At 47.7% G+C, this 15263-nt stretch overlaps 1 protein-coding gene across 3 annotated transcripts in view; it reads left to right on the forward strand.

The window, feature by feature from the left end:
• Positions 1-13874, forward strand: part of ELK4 (ETS transcription factor ELK4) — a 32903-nt gene extending 19029 nt beyond the window's left edge. For all 3 annotated transcript variants that reach the window (XM_071817566.1, XM_071817565.1, XM_065854499.2), the window contains exons 2-5: positions 4432-4647; positions 5666-6583; positions 7673-7789; positions 9072-13874. In XM_071817566.1, coding sequence (XP_071673667.1) covers positions 4441-4647; positions 5666-6583; positions 7673-7789; positions 9072-9170 — 1341 coding nt within the window. In that variant the 5' untranslated portion in view covers positions 4432-4440 and the 3' untranslated portion in view covers positions 9171-13874. The remainder of the gene's footprint in view (positions 1-4431; positions 4648-5665; positions 6584-7672; positions 7790-9071) is intronic.
• Positions 13875-15263: the final 1389 nt, after the last annotated feature.

The raw sequence follows: 15263 nt of genomic DNA on the forward strand, positions 1-15263 counted from the left end.
CGGCCTCAAGTTGCACCAGGGGAGGTTGAGGTTGGATGTGGGGAACAATTTCTTCCCCAAAGGGCTGTGGGGCATTGGAACAGGCTGCCCAGGGCAGTGCTGGAGTCACCATCCCTGGAGGGGTTTAAAAGGCATTTAGACAAGGTTCTCAGGGACATGGGTTAGTGCTGGAGTTGGGTTATGGTTGGACTCGATCCTGAGGGTCTCTTCCAACCAAAAGGATTTTGTAGCTCTTTGAAGAGAGGGGATTAGGAACGTCTCAATGTATCCCTGCCCTCCAAGCACCAAGGGACAAACACCTGAGGTTGTTTTGGCCATGGGGGAGGTTCCATGTGCCACTTGCAAACAGTTCCTCCGCCTGCTGTGCCACCCGTCACCGCGCACCCGCGTCGCAGGAGATGTGAAACCTCAGCGCTCTGCCATCAGGTGGATTGTGGAGCGCGTCAGGGCGCAGATGCACAAGCAGAACTCACCGGAAAAGATGCATATCTCACGTCCTGGCTTTTTATTTTGTCGTAAACTCGAGGCTTTGTCAAGTCAAGGCCTCAAACGAAGCTCCAGAACCTCAAACAAGCAGAAAGCTCGAGTTTGCAGCGCTTGTATTTAGAGAACTGCAGCCAAATGCTGTCAGCTCCTCAGTCGACTTCAAGGGTCATCCGTAGGCGTCAGAGAACATCTCAAGACAATAATAGTGCTCTATTTTAGCGTGCTCATTACAAAGTATAACTGCCCTCTGCCTCTAGCGACTATTTTTGCCTTGTGCTCAGATGGTGCAGCAGTGGGAAGGCCATCGTCACCAGCAGCAGCGTTGCTTCTCTGCCTCGTTCCCTTGTCTTTTCAAATCAGGCCTTCTTTCTCCGTGGACTTTTAGAAGGAAAACAACCTTTGGCAAAGAGACGGTTTGCAGTGGCGTGCTTGTGATTATCGGTGTATTCATCTGGAAGAAAAAGCAATCAAACCGTGGGGCTTTTTATGCTGATGCTGGTAGATTGGTGCCTTTTCATGAAATGAGACGCAGTTTTGAAAGAAGTTGAAATGCTGTTTGCGAATCATAAGAGAAGTAACATCTCACCGCTCTTAGCATAGAGTGGGACGGGGGTTCTTGTCCTTATCCTGATTTCTTTAATTGAACTAATGAGCCCGGAACATCACTGGAGATAAAAAGGACAAAAGGAGGATGTTCTGTAAAATGCAGATGGCACAAGGAGCTTGAACCGCTGGAAAGGCCCATGGAAGGCGTCAAGCGCCTTCTGCCCCAGGTGCTGCAGAAGGAAGAACCTTTTTAACATTTTAGTTGGTTCTTAAAGAGAAGTACTCATCTCATCTCTACTGGTTTTCATTTAGCATCTTGTGTGATGCTTTTCTTCTGCTTTTTCCTGAAGAAGCAGCAGTTCTTTGATGTTCTTGCACTGTATCAAAGCAGCTTTAATAAACAAGTTAAATGAGATGTTTTGATTCATAATACAACATTGTGTCCTGTACACGTTATCCTTTCCCAGTTCCAGCTTACCCCTGCATGTGGAGGGACAAGATCCACCAGTGATCTCATTGATTTGATCCATTTGAGGGTTATTTTCTGACCTTTGCTTTGTTTGTTTATAACCTTCAGCAAAACTCCCTGCTCCCGGTTCCACTGAGGTATCTCTGCCTTGTTTCCTGTAGATGGTGTGCAATAAATATTAAATAAAGAGGGACGTTCGTTCTCTCATATGCACTATAATCTATCCATTAACAATTCCAAGGTGTTCTGCGATAGCCAAGGAATAAATAAAACCTCTGCACACTCCTAAAGTGTATAACATAAGGCTTGTTAAAGCAAAGGGCGCTGAAGATGTGCAATGGAATCGTGACAGCCCTCAAGCCCGTAAATGCCAGAACCATCAGTAGTAACTTGATCAATCAGGTGTTCTGTTCAGCCAGAAAGCTGCAATATTTGGGAACTCTCTTTTGGTCGATGCTCCTCAGAATGATGTAGCTCATCACTGGAAAAGGTGTTTTTTTAAAAAGAAAACCCAAATTGTATCCCCATCATTTGGCCACTCTTGTGGCTGATCCGTCAGCGTCATAGCCCCCAGCTCTATTCAAACCAGCCCTGACCTTGGAGATAATGCTTGGCTGATAGCACCGGTGAGCTTTGAGAATCACAGCAAGGTGCATCTTGATAAAGGGAAGCAGCCCCATGAAATAACAGCATTTAAATTCAGGGATGAAATCTGCATGGATTGTTAGGAAGAGGGGAAAAAAGCCTTTACCGCTCTGAGGTTCTGCTGCTAAGCGCGTTTCTGCGCCGTTCCTCCCATTGCATCAGTTGGTGCAGCGCTGCTTGTGGGTTTTGAAAGCGCCGGAGATAAACGTAGCGTGGGAATAATCGCTCGGCTTCATTTTCGTGCTCTTTCCCCGTTAACACGTATCGCTGGTATTGACAGCTCTGCAGCGGGTGGAATCGAGTCCTGCTGTCTCTGCAGCGCCCCGTGCATCATCGTGATGGGATAACGATGCTCTGCGGTGACTCAGATGGGAGATGCTATGGGTAAAATGCAACTAAAAGTCAGAGGAGGCCTGGGAGTGTTTTAACATGGTTGTTGGGCCCTGAGTCCCATACGGTTTGCAGCACAGGGAGCATCTCCGAGCGCAGCCGGTGTTTTCTTAGAGTGCCGAGCAATTAATTTGGGCAAGCACGGAGTTGTGTGCACGCGGTAATTAAGGAGGAAAGCACCTTAGGCCAGCATAACAAGGCGGTGTGGGTGTCCTTCATTTTGAGATTGCTCCTTGTAATTGCGGCAATTTAACCGGCTTGATCAATGGAGCATCCCTGTGCAGTCGCGTCAGTGTGCCATTAGGCAGGGATTCTGGAAAATAGGTTAAATGCAATGAGCTCTGCCCAAAAAAAGTACCTGCCCTAGGGCACCTTATTTAAATAAGAATGCGTAGTCCTGTGTAAACTGTCAGCAGTGATTCTTTTACAGGGCTGAGTGAATTCTGAAGCTCTGACATGTAGACCGTTCTCTTCCTTATATAGGGCTGGATAAGCGCTGGGCAGTAATGAGATTGGAATAAAAGGCTTTGGGAACAAAGATGAACTGGCAATCCCGGCTGAATCTTAAACTTATCCCCGCGCGTACGTGGGCTTCAAACAACATGGGTGTGGGTTCTGCTCGCCCAAGTTGGACTCGATGCCTTTGTTTTGGAGCTTCTGCTTGGGAATTTGGTTTGGTTGCTGGGGCTGCGGATTCACTCAGATGGAAACCCCTGTACTTTTTAGGTTTGTCTTTATTGTGGTTTAACTGTCTGGGGGGGGAAAAAATACCGAGCAGTTCCACAAACCAAACCATTTTTACTGTAATTCATTGTGATGGTTCTTATTCCAGAGCGGCTGGGTTTGTTTTTCTTTCGTTGGAAGAAGTTTTAGCTGCGTTAATAGAAGCCATTCTGTTCTGGAATAAGAGAATCCATATGAGATACTGAATTGGTATAGTTTAATCTGGTTTAATTCGCAGTGCTTTTGTGCAGATGGGATTATTAGTGTTCGGCTTAGCAATATCTGGCAGTATGGTTTTGCGTAGTCAGATAGGGTCAAGGAACAACGTCATCTCTGCCGCCTTGTCTGTCCTTGCTGAATTTGTATATTGATAGCGTCGGTGCAAGAAAACCACCCTGGAAGCGCACAAATCACCTGCCAGATACTAGTCCTAGAAAGTCTCAGCCTAAATGACTGATGTAGGTAAGACAAGGCAGGAATCAAGAGAAAAAGCAACATCTGAGATTGTTTTATTTACTTTCATGTTTGTTCTCTTAGGAGAGATGGGGATGGGAGGATGGAGAGATGGGGATGGAAAAGAAAGGAGGATGGAGAGATGGGGATGGAAAAGAAAGGAGGTTGGACAGGGAGGGGATGGGGTTGGCTGAGGGGGCTGCGCGCAGAGAGGGCTGGAAATGGGAACTGAAGGGAAACCGAGTATTTCTGCGCTGGCACCTTCACGTTGCTTCAGCGGTCGCTTGATGGGCTCCGTGTTCTTCACGGTGCCGAGGCTGGAGGTGGGTGCAGGTGAGGAAACGCGGCGAGGGGTGGTTGCATTTTCACCTGGCTGCACCTGAGCTGTCGCTCACAAAGCAGCACAAGTGGGTGAACGTGGAACAACTTAGAAACCTCTTTTTTGGACAGTGACTCATTGCAACTTACCCAAAGTGACCTGATTTAGTTAAATGAGGCTAAATTTAACCCATGTGAAAAGTACTGACATGTGGGAGGAGACGCCAGCGCTTGGCTCTCAGCCCCTCCGTTCTGCAGGGAACATCTTTCATGACTGGTGACTAATAATTTTTACTCTCGCTGGCGTTGGAAAGAACATCTCTGCTGTGTTACCCCCTTGGAGGGAGGCAAAGAAAATGTGCTGTTGCTAATCTCTCGCCTCTCACCTTCCTGCATTTCAGCTCACTGCTATGGACAGTGCTATCACCCTGTGGCAGTTCCTCCTCCAGCTCCTCCAAGAGCCTCAGAACAAGAACATCATCTGCTGGACCTCCAACGACGGGGAGTTCAAGCTGCTGCAGGCAGAGGAGGTGGCCAGACTGTGGGGAATCCGCAAGAACAAGCCCAGTATGAACTATGATAAGCTCAGCCGTGCTCTCCGCTACTATTACGTGAAGGTAACAAAGTCTGTAAATCCACCTCGAAGCCCGAGCCATCTTACCAGCTCCTGCCTAATGAGCTTTGTTTCCTTTTTCATTCTCTTCAAGGGGATAGGTGTCAGTTCTGCGTCGCGGACTTAAGTAAGGTGTGCTAGTTCGTGTTTATGGGTTGGTTTTTTGCTATTCGTTTATCATTGTGCTGTGTTTCTTCCCATTGGTTATTTTATAAGATAGCTGTGTGCAGAATATTATCTCCTTTGCTTTCTGTTTTGCTGATACAAATCTGCCTTTCAATACTAATCCCTTCTCCAAAAATAGGTGCCCTCGCAAGGGTTAAAATCCTCTGGTTTAAGCAACAGAATGATTATGATGATTGAGATGGTGAATATTGCACCACCTTGAGATCTTTTCTGCAATTGTCCCTACAAAGGGGCTATCAAAATAAGGATATTTCAGTAAAGTAGAACCGGAGTGTGGGAGTCGCACCTTCCTTTCAATAAACTGTTTATCCCACAACTGTTATTGCGGGGTTGTAGGAGATAAAGAAATAAAACCCGGGTTCTGAGGAACCCATCAGTTTGTAGCAGGTGTCAGGTTGCTTGGGGTTTATTACTGGGCAGCACAAATCTGATTTTGCACTGGGAGATCTCAGTAATAATAATTGTATGACAAGTAAGAATCTTCCTAGGTCCAAATTGTGTGTGGCATTTCACCGAGGAGCAAAACAAGTTTGGCAGATGCTATTTTGTGGTATTGAAATAGCTGATTACCCTACGTTCTGCTGACTGGTTCAGCTGCTAATTTTATTATCATCTTATTAAGAGTAAAGGTGGTTTGATGTGAAGTGTCAGGTCTCGGTTCTGCAAACCCGTAAGGTTTAATTTTGCAGGTTCGCCTGTTTGGCTGCACTTACTGTACCAGGTCAGTGACCTTTGGTGGCGATAATGGATAGTTTTTATTTCTTCTTTTAAAATCTATAAAGAAAATTAATCTGAAGAAGGTCTAAATACATATATATATGTCTTCTTACCCGCAGAATATCATTAAAAAAGTGAACGGTAAGAAGTTTGTCTACAAGTTTGTTTCTTACCCGGAGATTTTAAATATGGATCCGCTTGTCGTGGGCCGTATAGAAGGAGACCCCGAAATGGCTGGGTTTGCAGAGGTGAGCAGCGCTGCGAAGGACGTGGAGAACTACGGGAAGGAGAAGTCGCAGTCGTGTGCTAAATCCTCCAGCCGCAACGACTACATCCACTCAGGCCTGTACTCCTCTTTCACCCTCAACTCCCTCAACTCTTCCAGCGTCAAACTCTTCAGGTCCATCAAGATCGAGAATCCAGCCGAGAAAATGACCGAGAAGAAACCCGCTCAGGACCCAACGCCCTCCGTCATCAAGTTTGTCACCATGCCCTCCAAAAAACCGTCCTCTGTCCCCCTGGTCTCTACCACGGCGGCGGTTTCTGCCGCCTCCACGGCTTCGGCCACTTCCACCGCATCCTCGCTCCCGCTGGGGTCGGAAGAGACTCTTCAGACTTTGGAGACGCTCGTTCTACCCAAGTTAACTGTCCCCGAAGCTCCTTTGCCAAACTTAACCACCAGCTTCACCCCAACGCCCCCCGTATCCTCAGTTTCTCCCACTCTGCAAGTCCCCTCCACGCCCCCGTCGCCGCCCCTGAGCTCCAATCCCGACCTGGACATCGACACGGACATTGAGTCCGTGGCGTCTCAGCAGCTGGAGCAGGTTCAGAGCCTCTACCCTCAATCCCCGGAGCCCAAAGAGCAGGATTCCTCGGCGCTGGAGAAGGAATTTGCCAATCATCTCTCCAGATCTAAAAAACCCAAAGGGCTGGAGTTGGCTCCGACTCTCGTCATCACGGGCAGCGATCCAAGTCCACTGGGGATCCTCAGCCCGTCTCTCCCAACCGCTTCTCTTACTCCAGCACTTTTCTCTCAGGTAACCTAACTCCCTTCCTGTATTGATGGGTTTTTTTAGCAACAATAGCGCTTATATTATATTTTAAAACTGGAAGGCGAGCGGAAAGTGACCACTCAGTAGATTGTCTTTGCAGTCCTGAAACTCAGGATGTCGCTCCCATTTATGAAACAGAAGCTCTGTTGGCAATGGGTGTTAACGTGCCCGGGTGCTACGTCAGGGCTCCGTGTCGGTGCAGCGCGAGCGTGTGGAGGCAAAACCCAAACCGGCGCCAGCAGGATCCTTTGTAAAATCTTGCCAGGGTGATATTGAATTCTTTCAAAACCCCTGGACCCTGCCCTTATCCTTCAGGCTTTGAAAACAGAGAACGGCGGGGGTGTCTTTTCAGCAGTTTGCTTTTATTTGCTTCAGTAGCTGTTTAGTTAAGAGCAGAGTATTGTGATTTAAAAGCGCTACGAACAGCTGCTAAATTTGGTTGTTATCTTTGTGTGGGAAAGGAAAGCTTTGACGCCTCATGGAAAATTTGGAAGAGAACTGAATCCAACCAGGCTCTTAAATTGTTCTGTGTATATTCAATCTCTTTCCTGTAATAAATTGGAATTAGCATGAAAGTGCTAATTGAAAACTGAAATGGCTGAAGACAGGAAAAATAATCAAGTGCAGTTGCTCTTTTGGCACCATTCAAAGTGTTGGGCCGGTGAACCTGGAACATTCGGGATATTTAGAAACTGGATATAAATGTCTTTTGTTGTGGTTTGAATGGTCGGTGTCGCCCGGATCGTTTGTCTGCTCTTTGTAAATTGACGGACGGCGTTTCCGAAGCCGCTCGCAGGTGCTGTTCGCTGCATTCATCGCGGGAGGAGCCGGCGTGCTGGAGGTTCCAGCGGGATTTGGCAGCTGTGGGGGGGAAAAGGGCCAATTCCTCAGCAGGAGAAGCCGGATGGCGGCGGCTGTGGGGGGTTTGGAAGCAGAGAGGAGGTGGAAAGAGGAGATGGGAGTTCTGAAATCCGGACCCCCCTGCAGGAGCTGAGGTTGTTTGGCTGGATGTACACATGGGCTGTGTTCCTTGTGGCGAGTTCGTTGGCTGATGTGTCTCACTGTGTTTTCCAGACCCCCATCCTGCTGACCCCCAGCCCCCTGCTCTCCAGTATCCACTTCTGGAGCACGCTCAGCCCGGTCGCTCCGCTCAGTCCTGCAAGGTTGCAAGGTGCTAATACGCTCTTTCAGGTAAGTTCCAGGGACACTTTAAATTATTTAATGCCAATGGTACCTGGGGTGGGTTAGAAGGGGGTGGTCAGTAGGTCAGAGAGGTTCTCCTGCCCCTCTGCTCTGCCCTGGGGAGACCACACCTGGAATATTGTGTCCAGTTGTGGCCCCTCAGTTCCAGAAGAACAGGGAAATGCTGGAGAGAGTCCAGCGCAGCCACCAAGATGCTGAAGGGAGTGGAGCATCTCCCGTGTGAGGAAAGGCTGAGGGAGCTGGGGCTCTGGAGCTGGAGAAGAGGAGACTGAGGGGGGACTCATTCCTGGGGATCAATATGGAAAGGGGCAGTGTCAGGAGGATGGAGCCAGGCTCTTCTCGGTGACAACCAGTGACAGGACAAGGGGCAGTGGGTGCAAACTGGAACACCGGAGGTTCCACTTAAATTTGAGAAGAAACTTCTTCCCGGTGAGGGTGTCAGAGCCTGGCCCAGGCTGCCCAGGGAGGTTGTGGAGTCTCCTTCTCTGCAGACATTCAAACCCGCCTGGACACCTTCCTGTGGAACCTCAGCTGGGTGTTCCTGCTCCATGGGGGATTGCACTGGATGAGCTTTCCAGGGCCCTTCCAACCCCTGACATTCTGGGATTCTGCAGTTCATTTTACTGGTTGAGATTCTCCTGGAAACTGAGTTTTGCGGCTCCATTGGTAGTTTTAATCAGTTCTGTTCAAAGTCATTAATTAGATCTCAGCACTGGTAAGAAAGAAGACTGTATGATCTCTGTAGCAATATGTAGTACAGTTATTTATGATCTCTATGTCCTGCTGCCTTCCATTGTTTGGAAATTCTCAGCTTCGCTGTTTTTTAATAAATATTTTTATTTACCTAATATAGAAGGTAAAAAGTCCCCTGTATTTAAAAATAATCCTTCAGTTGTGATTGCTTACGCTCTTCCTTCACCATCCACTTAGGAACTGGAATAAGCACATCTGTTGTCCGAGTCTGCTTAGGCTAAGGGTAAAGTTTGACTAGTTGTCTTCTGGGTTTGTATCTGTCATCCCCATGGAGATGAAGGAAGCAGCTTAGATGTACCAGGAGGACAGGGAATAAACAAGGAGGTCTGAAAATGCACTGGTCATTTTGCTCTATAAATAGCTGATAATTAACTAAAGAATGATTTAGACCATGGTTTCCCCACAGCCTGCGTTCAAGTCATTTATTAGTTTAGGACATAGGTGGTGCCACTGAGGTATGAGAGGAACAATGAATTAAAATGGCGTCTTCCCTAATAATTTGTGTTTTGTCTTTTAGTTTCCATCAGTGCTGAACAGTCATGGCCCGTTTACTCTGTCTGGACTGGATGGACCCTCCACCCCTGGCCCGTTTTCCCCTGATCTACAGAAGACATAGCACACGAACTCATGGACAGGACATACTTGCAAGCAAGGGAAAGACAGGACACTTGTATTTAACCGTGTTTTTTAATGAGCAGTTTATAATTCCACAGAGATTATCAACAATCATAGTTTTTGCCATTCCCAAATCAAATGCCTTTTTTTGCAAAATTCCCTTTTTTTGAAGACCCAGGTTGGGAATGTATATGCAAACGCCTTAATTGGAGCTGGAGCTCCAGTCTCTTCTCTTCCCTCCTCGGTTTGGAAGAACTTCGCTATGGTTCAAAAGGGAGTTCCAGCTGGTGTTGCAGTAACTGAGTCTGCACTGATTGCAGCGAATGGTGTCAGAGAAGTCTTTTCTCTGTGACTCTTGGAAAAAAACCCCTCTGTTCTTCTGCTTGGCGAGAAGAAATCTAATCCCGACCGAAGCCGACGTTCCAGGAGATGCTTGAGAAAAGGGATGCGCACATCGGCTTGGAAACTTTCCGCAGCGACAAAACAGCCCGCGTCTTTTTCTGCTGTAAAAACACCTTTGTCTTTTTGCAGGGAGGAATTTTCACGGTTGTGTTCCGGAGATACGGCCAATTTTTGCGTGGCGTTGTATCGGAGGAGCGGCCTGGCCAGCATTGCCTGCTCCTCTGCTCTCCCGCGGGTGCGACGTGAGACGACCCAACGGTGGGCTCAGTTCCTTTGAGTTCTCAGTTTGAATGCTGAAGTCCAAACATTTCTTGTGGCAGAGAGCCGTGGCAAAGCCTGTCGTCTCGCTGCTAGAAGATGAGCGGGGTGCTGGATTTTCCACGAGGTTTTTTTTGCGGGTGTGTTTCTTTGGTGAGGTTGCTGCCTGATGCTGGAGTTTCAGCCCCAAACCGTGGGTGAGAACACTTTAACGTTATTTCTCTTTCCCACCGGTGAAGTGGAGAAGCTCCTTTTCTACCAGCACTTATCTCAAGTTTTGCTTTAGATCTATTGCTTTCTTTTTTTCATTTGATGAAGCACTTAGATCCAAGATAAGTTAGGCTCGGTGTATACAGCTAAGCTGAGAGGTACCGTGGTGTAATCAGCCTTGCTGTAAATTCGCGTTTGCTTTGCTTTCCTCGGTGGCCGTGTGTGTGCGTGTGGATTAATACAAGGTTAGTTTCCAGAGCCATTTGAAACGCTGACAAAATGAAATCTGTGCTGTCGGGTTTTTAAACCTCAGGAGGCCTTTTAAGAGAACCGAGGACGGCAAGAAGAGTCTTTCCTCGGAGACGGGACATCGTGGTCCAATGGCACCGGGGGCTGTTCCTTCTGCTTCGGGCATCCGATGGCAGGCAGCAACTTCTGATTGCTACTGTGTAAGATAATCTTCATCAAATCCCCACTAGAAAACAGATGGAGACCATCTCTTTTTGCATCCTCACTGGCTTCAAAGTTTTCAGGAGCAGAGGAAGATGGTTGATTTACAGCAAGAGGAGCTGGCGGTGTCGGCTGTATATATTGCACCTGTCTAATGGATAACTGGGGAACTCGAGCTTTCCGGAGTTTTCCTTTTGCCACTTTTGCGGACTCTGAATTCACTTTAAAGCGTTACGACAATACCCGAGGCTTAACTTTAGCGACGTTGTCTTTCTGTATTCTAGCATTGAAACGCATAAACCACTCGGTGTGTTCCCGACGTGACGCCCTGGGCAGGGGGGTGCGCTGGAGCTGCTTTTTGAGCGTTAATCGTCCAGAAAGTCCCCTACCCAGCGGGAGAAAAGAATTTGCCTTTATTTGGTGGATATAGCAGGGAGTGAGCTCCTGTGGGGAACTGTTTTATTAGGTCAGAGGCATCATCCTGCTTCGCTTTTTAGACATCAGCAGATGCGGGATGCAGTTCCTGTGCCAGTGGCTCTTAAAATGACAATGTGCAATATTGACTTTTATTTTTATTTTATTTTTTAAATGCAGAAAGCAAGCTGCAGGTCGTAATGAAGAGCAGGCACCTGGAATTTTCTGGTTTGCATGATGACCTAGGAGTCTGCTCTAGGAAATATATATAGCTATATATAAATAGCAGCACTTTTAATGGTGGTTTGAGCTCGGCCAATTTTATGCCCACCGAGTGTGTGGACTTGAGAGCAACATTGCAGCCTAGGATTAGGGTTTAAAAATAATTAATGAGCACTAAAGACTTGCAATTTAATTGCTTCCCTTCCCTTGTCCCCTATGGAAAAAAAGCCAAGTTTCTTTGTCGAAAAAGTTGTGTATGTGCACACGTGCACTTGATTTTTGTGTGGACTGTATCACTTTCAGCATAGGGATGCAAGAGAACCAAACGCTGCCGTGACTTGTTGTGCTTGGTGGAGTTTCGTGCTCTTCTCCAAGCAGCTTCACCACATTGCGCTGCCAGAGCTGCCGGATGGGATCCGCGTTCACCTTCGGGAATACCTTCCGCAGGGAAAATTGAGATGGAAACACCGCCTGCGCGTGCTGGTTTCGGTCTGGTAGCACCCAGCTGCCTCTCAGCACTGCGAAGATGGTTGGTTTTTTCACTTCTTAAGGAAAATAAAAGTCCCGGGTGGGATTTGAATCTCAGGAGGCGGTTGGGACAAGAAGTTGGGAGGGGAGGCGGGACAGGAGGCGCTCGCTCCCCTTTTCTCCATTATGGCTTTCAGATCACTTAAGGTAATATTATCTTGTATATACGCTGCTTTGTTAAGCGTCGTTTCCTGCCAGGTATGGAGCTGCCAGCGTTTGTGCATCACATTCCGACAGAGCCCAGTGTGGCTGCGACTTCTCGGAGCTGCCGGGAGTGGTTTGCAGCTCGTTGGTTTTAATTTAGCGTAGGGAAGGTGGGGGTTTAAAAGGCTCTCTTTTAATTATCATGTTAGTAATAACGGTGATTAGTGCTGTGTTGGTTAAAAAAGAAGAGCGCAGCATTAGGTTTTAGTACAATTCCCGTTGCCGAAGTAGCCGTGGTGTTGCTGAATGCTTGATAATATTTGCATCGGTTCGTTCATAGGTGGTGGTAGAATTAGACTGGATGAGCACAGAAGCGGAACATCTGTCTTGCTTCTGGAAACGCCTTTTACCGTCCCCGCTGTTGTACAGTGGTCGTGTCAACCAAAAAGCTCTCGCTGCGTGTGCCGCGTCTGGGTTCATGAGACCCCCAACTGTGGGGATGGCGCTGGAGCCATGGAGTGCAGAACGTGGTAATAAAACCCTCCGGCTGGAGAACCGGACTCGTACCTGTTTCCAGAGAATGTGATCCTGGTGGAGAGGGTGATGGAGCGAAGTTTTGGGTTGGTTTTTGTTGTTTTGTTTCTTAAGAACTCAAGTCTAGATGCGCGTTTTAGAAGTCGGTTGAATGTAATTCCTATGCACTGCCTTTGGCACGAGTTGCGTTTTGCAATAGGTCAGGAAGCGATAAAATCCCTTGAATTTAAGAACCCATTGTTTTAACTTAGAGCATCCTTAGGGCTTCAGTATCCATGGCATCTTTGGTGTAACGGATTTGAAAGGCTTTGGCTGTTCGGTGGCTCGTTTGGAACAATTCCTCTCTCTGAGATGTTTCCAAACCTCAGCTCTCTAGCAAACAGATCCTCCTTGGTGTTTGATTTTCCGTAGCGTCCGTTGTAACCGCAGCAAAGGCCGTTTCTGCGCGGATCTTCCTCGACGCCTTCAAAACGCATTAACGTCAGGCTTCCTCACAACTTTGGCTTTCGTGGGACAACCTCTGCAGGTTGGGACGGGAAGAGCCGAGCACATAGATGTCGTTTCTCAGGTGAGCGCAGAGTTCCCATCCATTTTTGTAGCATCTTTTCCAGCGCTGAGATCAGAACCTGCAGTTCTGACAGCGTTGGCTCCCCGTGGTTTATTCATTTATATTTTTCTTTACCTTTTTCTACCATTCTATAGCATTTTTGTATGTACTCGTGTAACCTTCCATTTTTAATGCATATTTGTTTACAAGACGCATCTCAGTGTTGTATCAAGAGGCTATCTTGGTATTGTCAGCTATGAAAAATTAAACTACATCCGTAGTTAAGGGACATTGTCAAAGTCAACAGGTATTTTTAAAACTTGATGTTTGAGTTTTGGGTGTCCATAACCATTTTGTTCTGTTTCGTTCCTTAGTAAGAAACCTTCTGGCTTCTGAGGTCGTGGGTATGGACGGTTCATTTTGTCTTAATCATCACCAAATTATTGCGGCAAACAGCCCGAGCCCCACAGCATCTCACACCCAGCGGATCAGCTGGAAATCCATTAGAATTGCAATTGCGTTGCTTAGAATCTAATCAAGGTGTTTTAATGCTGTCTCGCCGAAACAGGGGTCTTTATGGTTTGATTGGAATTTAATTAAACAGCAATTGGCTGCTGAACAGCGTTAGCAAATCTGCGTAACGTGGAAGGGTTTGGTGAATACGTGATGTGCTAGAGCTGATCTGCTGAAATCAGAGCCTGTGGGATGGAGATTAAAAGATAAACCGCAGCGACATTTGATTTACGGGGCTGTGGGTGCTAAGGGCTCTGTCTTAAATGGGCATCTGGATATGGGGAATATGCGCTAGGCAGTCGCCGCTTTTCAGTGTTTTGCACAATGTTTTGGGGGCTTTGTTGGTGTTTTTCAGTACTCAGATCATCAGACAGCGTGGACGAGTTGCCAAAGGTTGATTCTCAGCGCACATTTAATGTACTTGGCAGCAGCATCTGCTGAAAAAAAGGTGTCTTAACCGGCTCTTTGAATAGTTTTGTGTTAGTGGAGCAAAAGTTTGGGCTTCTTTTGAACTTGAAACGCTTGCTTCTCTGTTGAGATGGTGCGGAAGGTTTTCATCTCAAAGTTGGGGTTTTGGCGGGGGGGTGTAAAGGGGAATTTGGAGCCTTTGGCGAGCAGGGGTGTGTTAATGGAGAGGCAGCGCTGTACCCAGAACTGGAAGCTATTTTTGATCATTTCTTTTCATTTTTAATTGTTTTTGGAGCACAGAATCCCAGAATGTCAGGGGTTGAAGGGACCTGGAAAGCTCATCCAGTGCAATCCCCCCATGGAGCAGGAACACCCAGCTGAGGTTCCACAGGAAGGGGTCCAGGCGGGTTTGAATGTCTGCAGAGAAGGAGACTCCACAACCTCCCTGGGCAGCCTGGGCCAGGCTCTGACACCCTCACCAGGAACAAGTTTCTTCTCAGATTGAAGTGGAACCTCCTGTGTTCCAGTTTGCACCCATTGCCCCTTGTCCTGTCACTGGTTGTCACCGAGAAGAGCCTGGCTCCATCCTCCTGACACTGCCCCTTTCCATATTGATCCCCAGGAATGAGTCCCCCCTCAGTCTCCTCTTCTCCAGCTCCAGAGCCCCAGCTCCCTCAGCCTTTCCTCACACGGGAGATGCTCCACTCCCTTCAGCATCTTGGTGGCTGCGCTGGACTCTCTCCAGCAGTTCCCTGTCCTTCTGGAACTGAGGGGCCACAACTGGACACAATATTCCAGGTGTGGTCTCCCCAGGGCAGAGCAGAGGGGCAGGAGAACCTCTCTGACCTACTGACCACCCCCTTCTAACCCACCCCAGGTACCATTGGCTTCCTGGCCACAAGGGCCCAGTGCTGGCTCATGGTCACCCTGCTGTCCCCAGGACCCCCAGCTCCCTTTCCCCTACACTGCTCTCTAATAGGTCATTCCCCAACTTACACTGGAACCTGGGGTTGTTCCTGCCCAGATTCCAGACTCTACACTTGCCCATGTTCTATTTCATTAAATGTTTCCCTGCCCAACTCTCCATCCTGTCCAGGTCTCTGATGGCAGCACAGCTTCCAGTGTCAGCCGCTCCTCCCAGCTTGGTGTCACCAGCAAACTCACTGATAGTGCACACAGGGAGGCTTTGAGGACGGCTCTGATGGTTGCGCTGTGTGCCGGGGGTGCTCACAATACCTGCGTTTGCTCTGGGCTCCTTGACATGTTGTGGGTTTTAGTTTTTATTTCATTTTATTTTGTGCTAGCATGTCTTAAATCTTCAGGCTTTGAAACCGCTTCATAGGATTGTGTTGACTTTTTGTTCTGCTGTTGTTCAGTTGCACCGAGTTTTCTATATATGATGTACTAGTTTTAACGTTAATTCTCTGTGAACAGGGTTGAGATTATTCATTGTAGTTTGGAGAA

The sequence above is a fragment of the Patagioenas fasciata genome, chromosome 21 (genome assembly GCF_037038585.1).
Source record: "Patagioenas fasciata isolate bPatFas1 chromosome 21, bPatFas1.hap1, whole genome shotgun sequence".
Classification (NCBI taxonomy): domain Eukaryota; kingdom Metazoa; phylum Chordata; class Aves; order Columbiformes; family Columbidae; genus Patagioenas; species Patagioenas fasciata.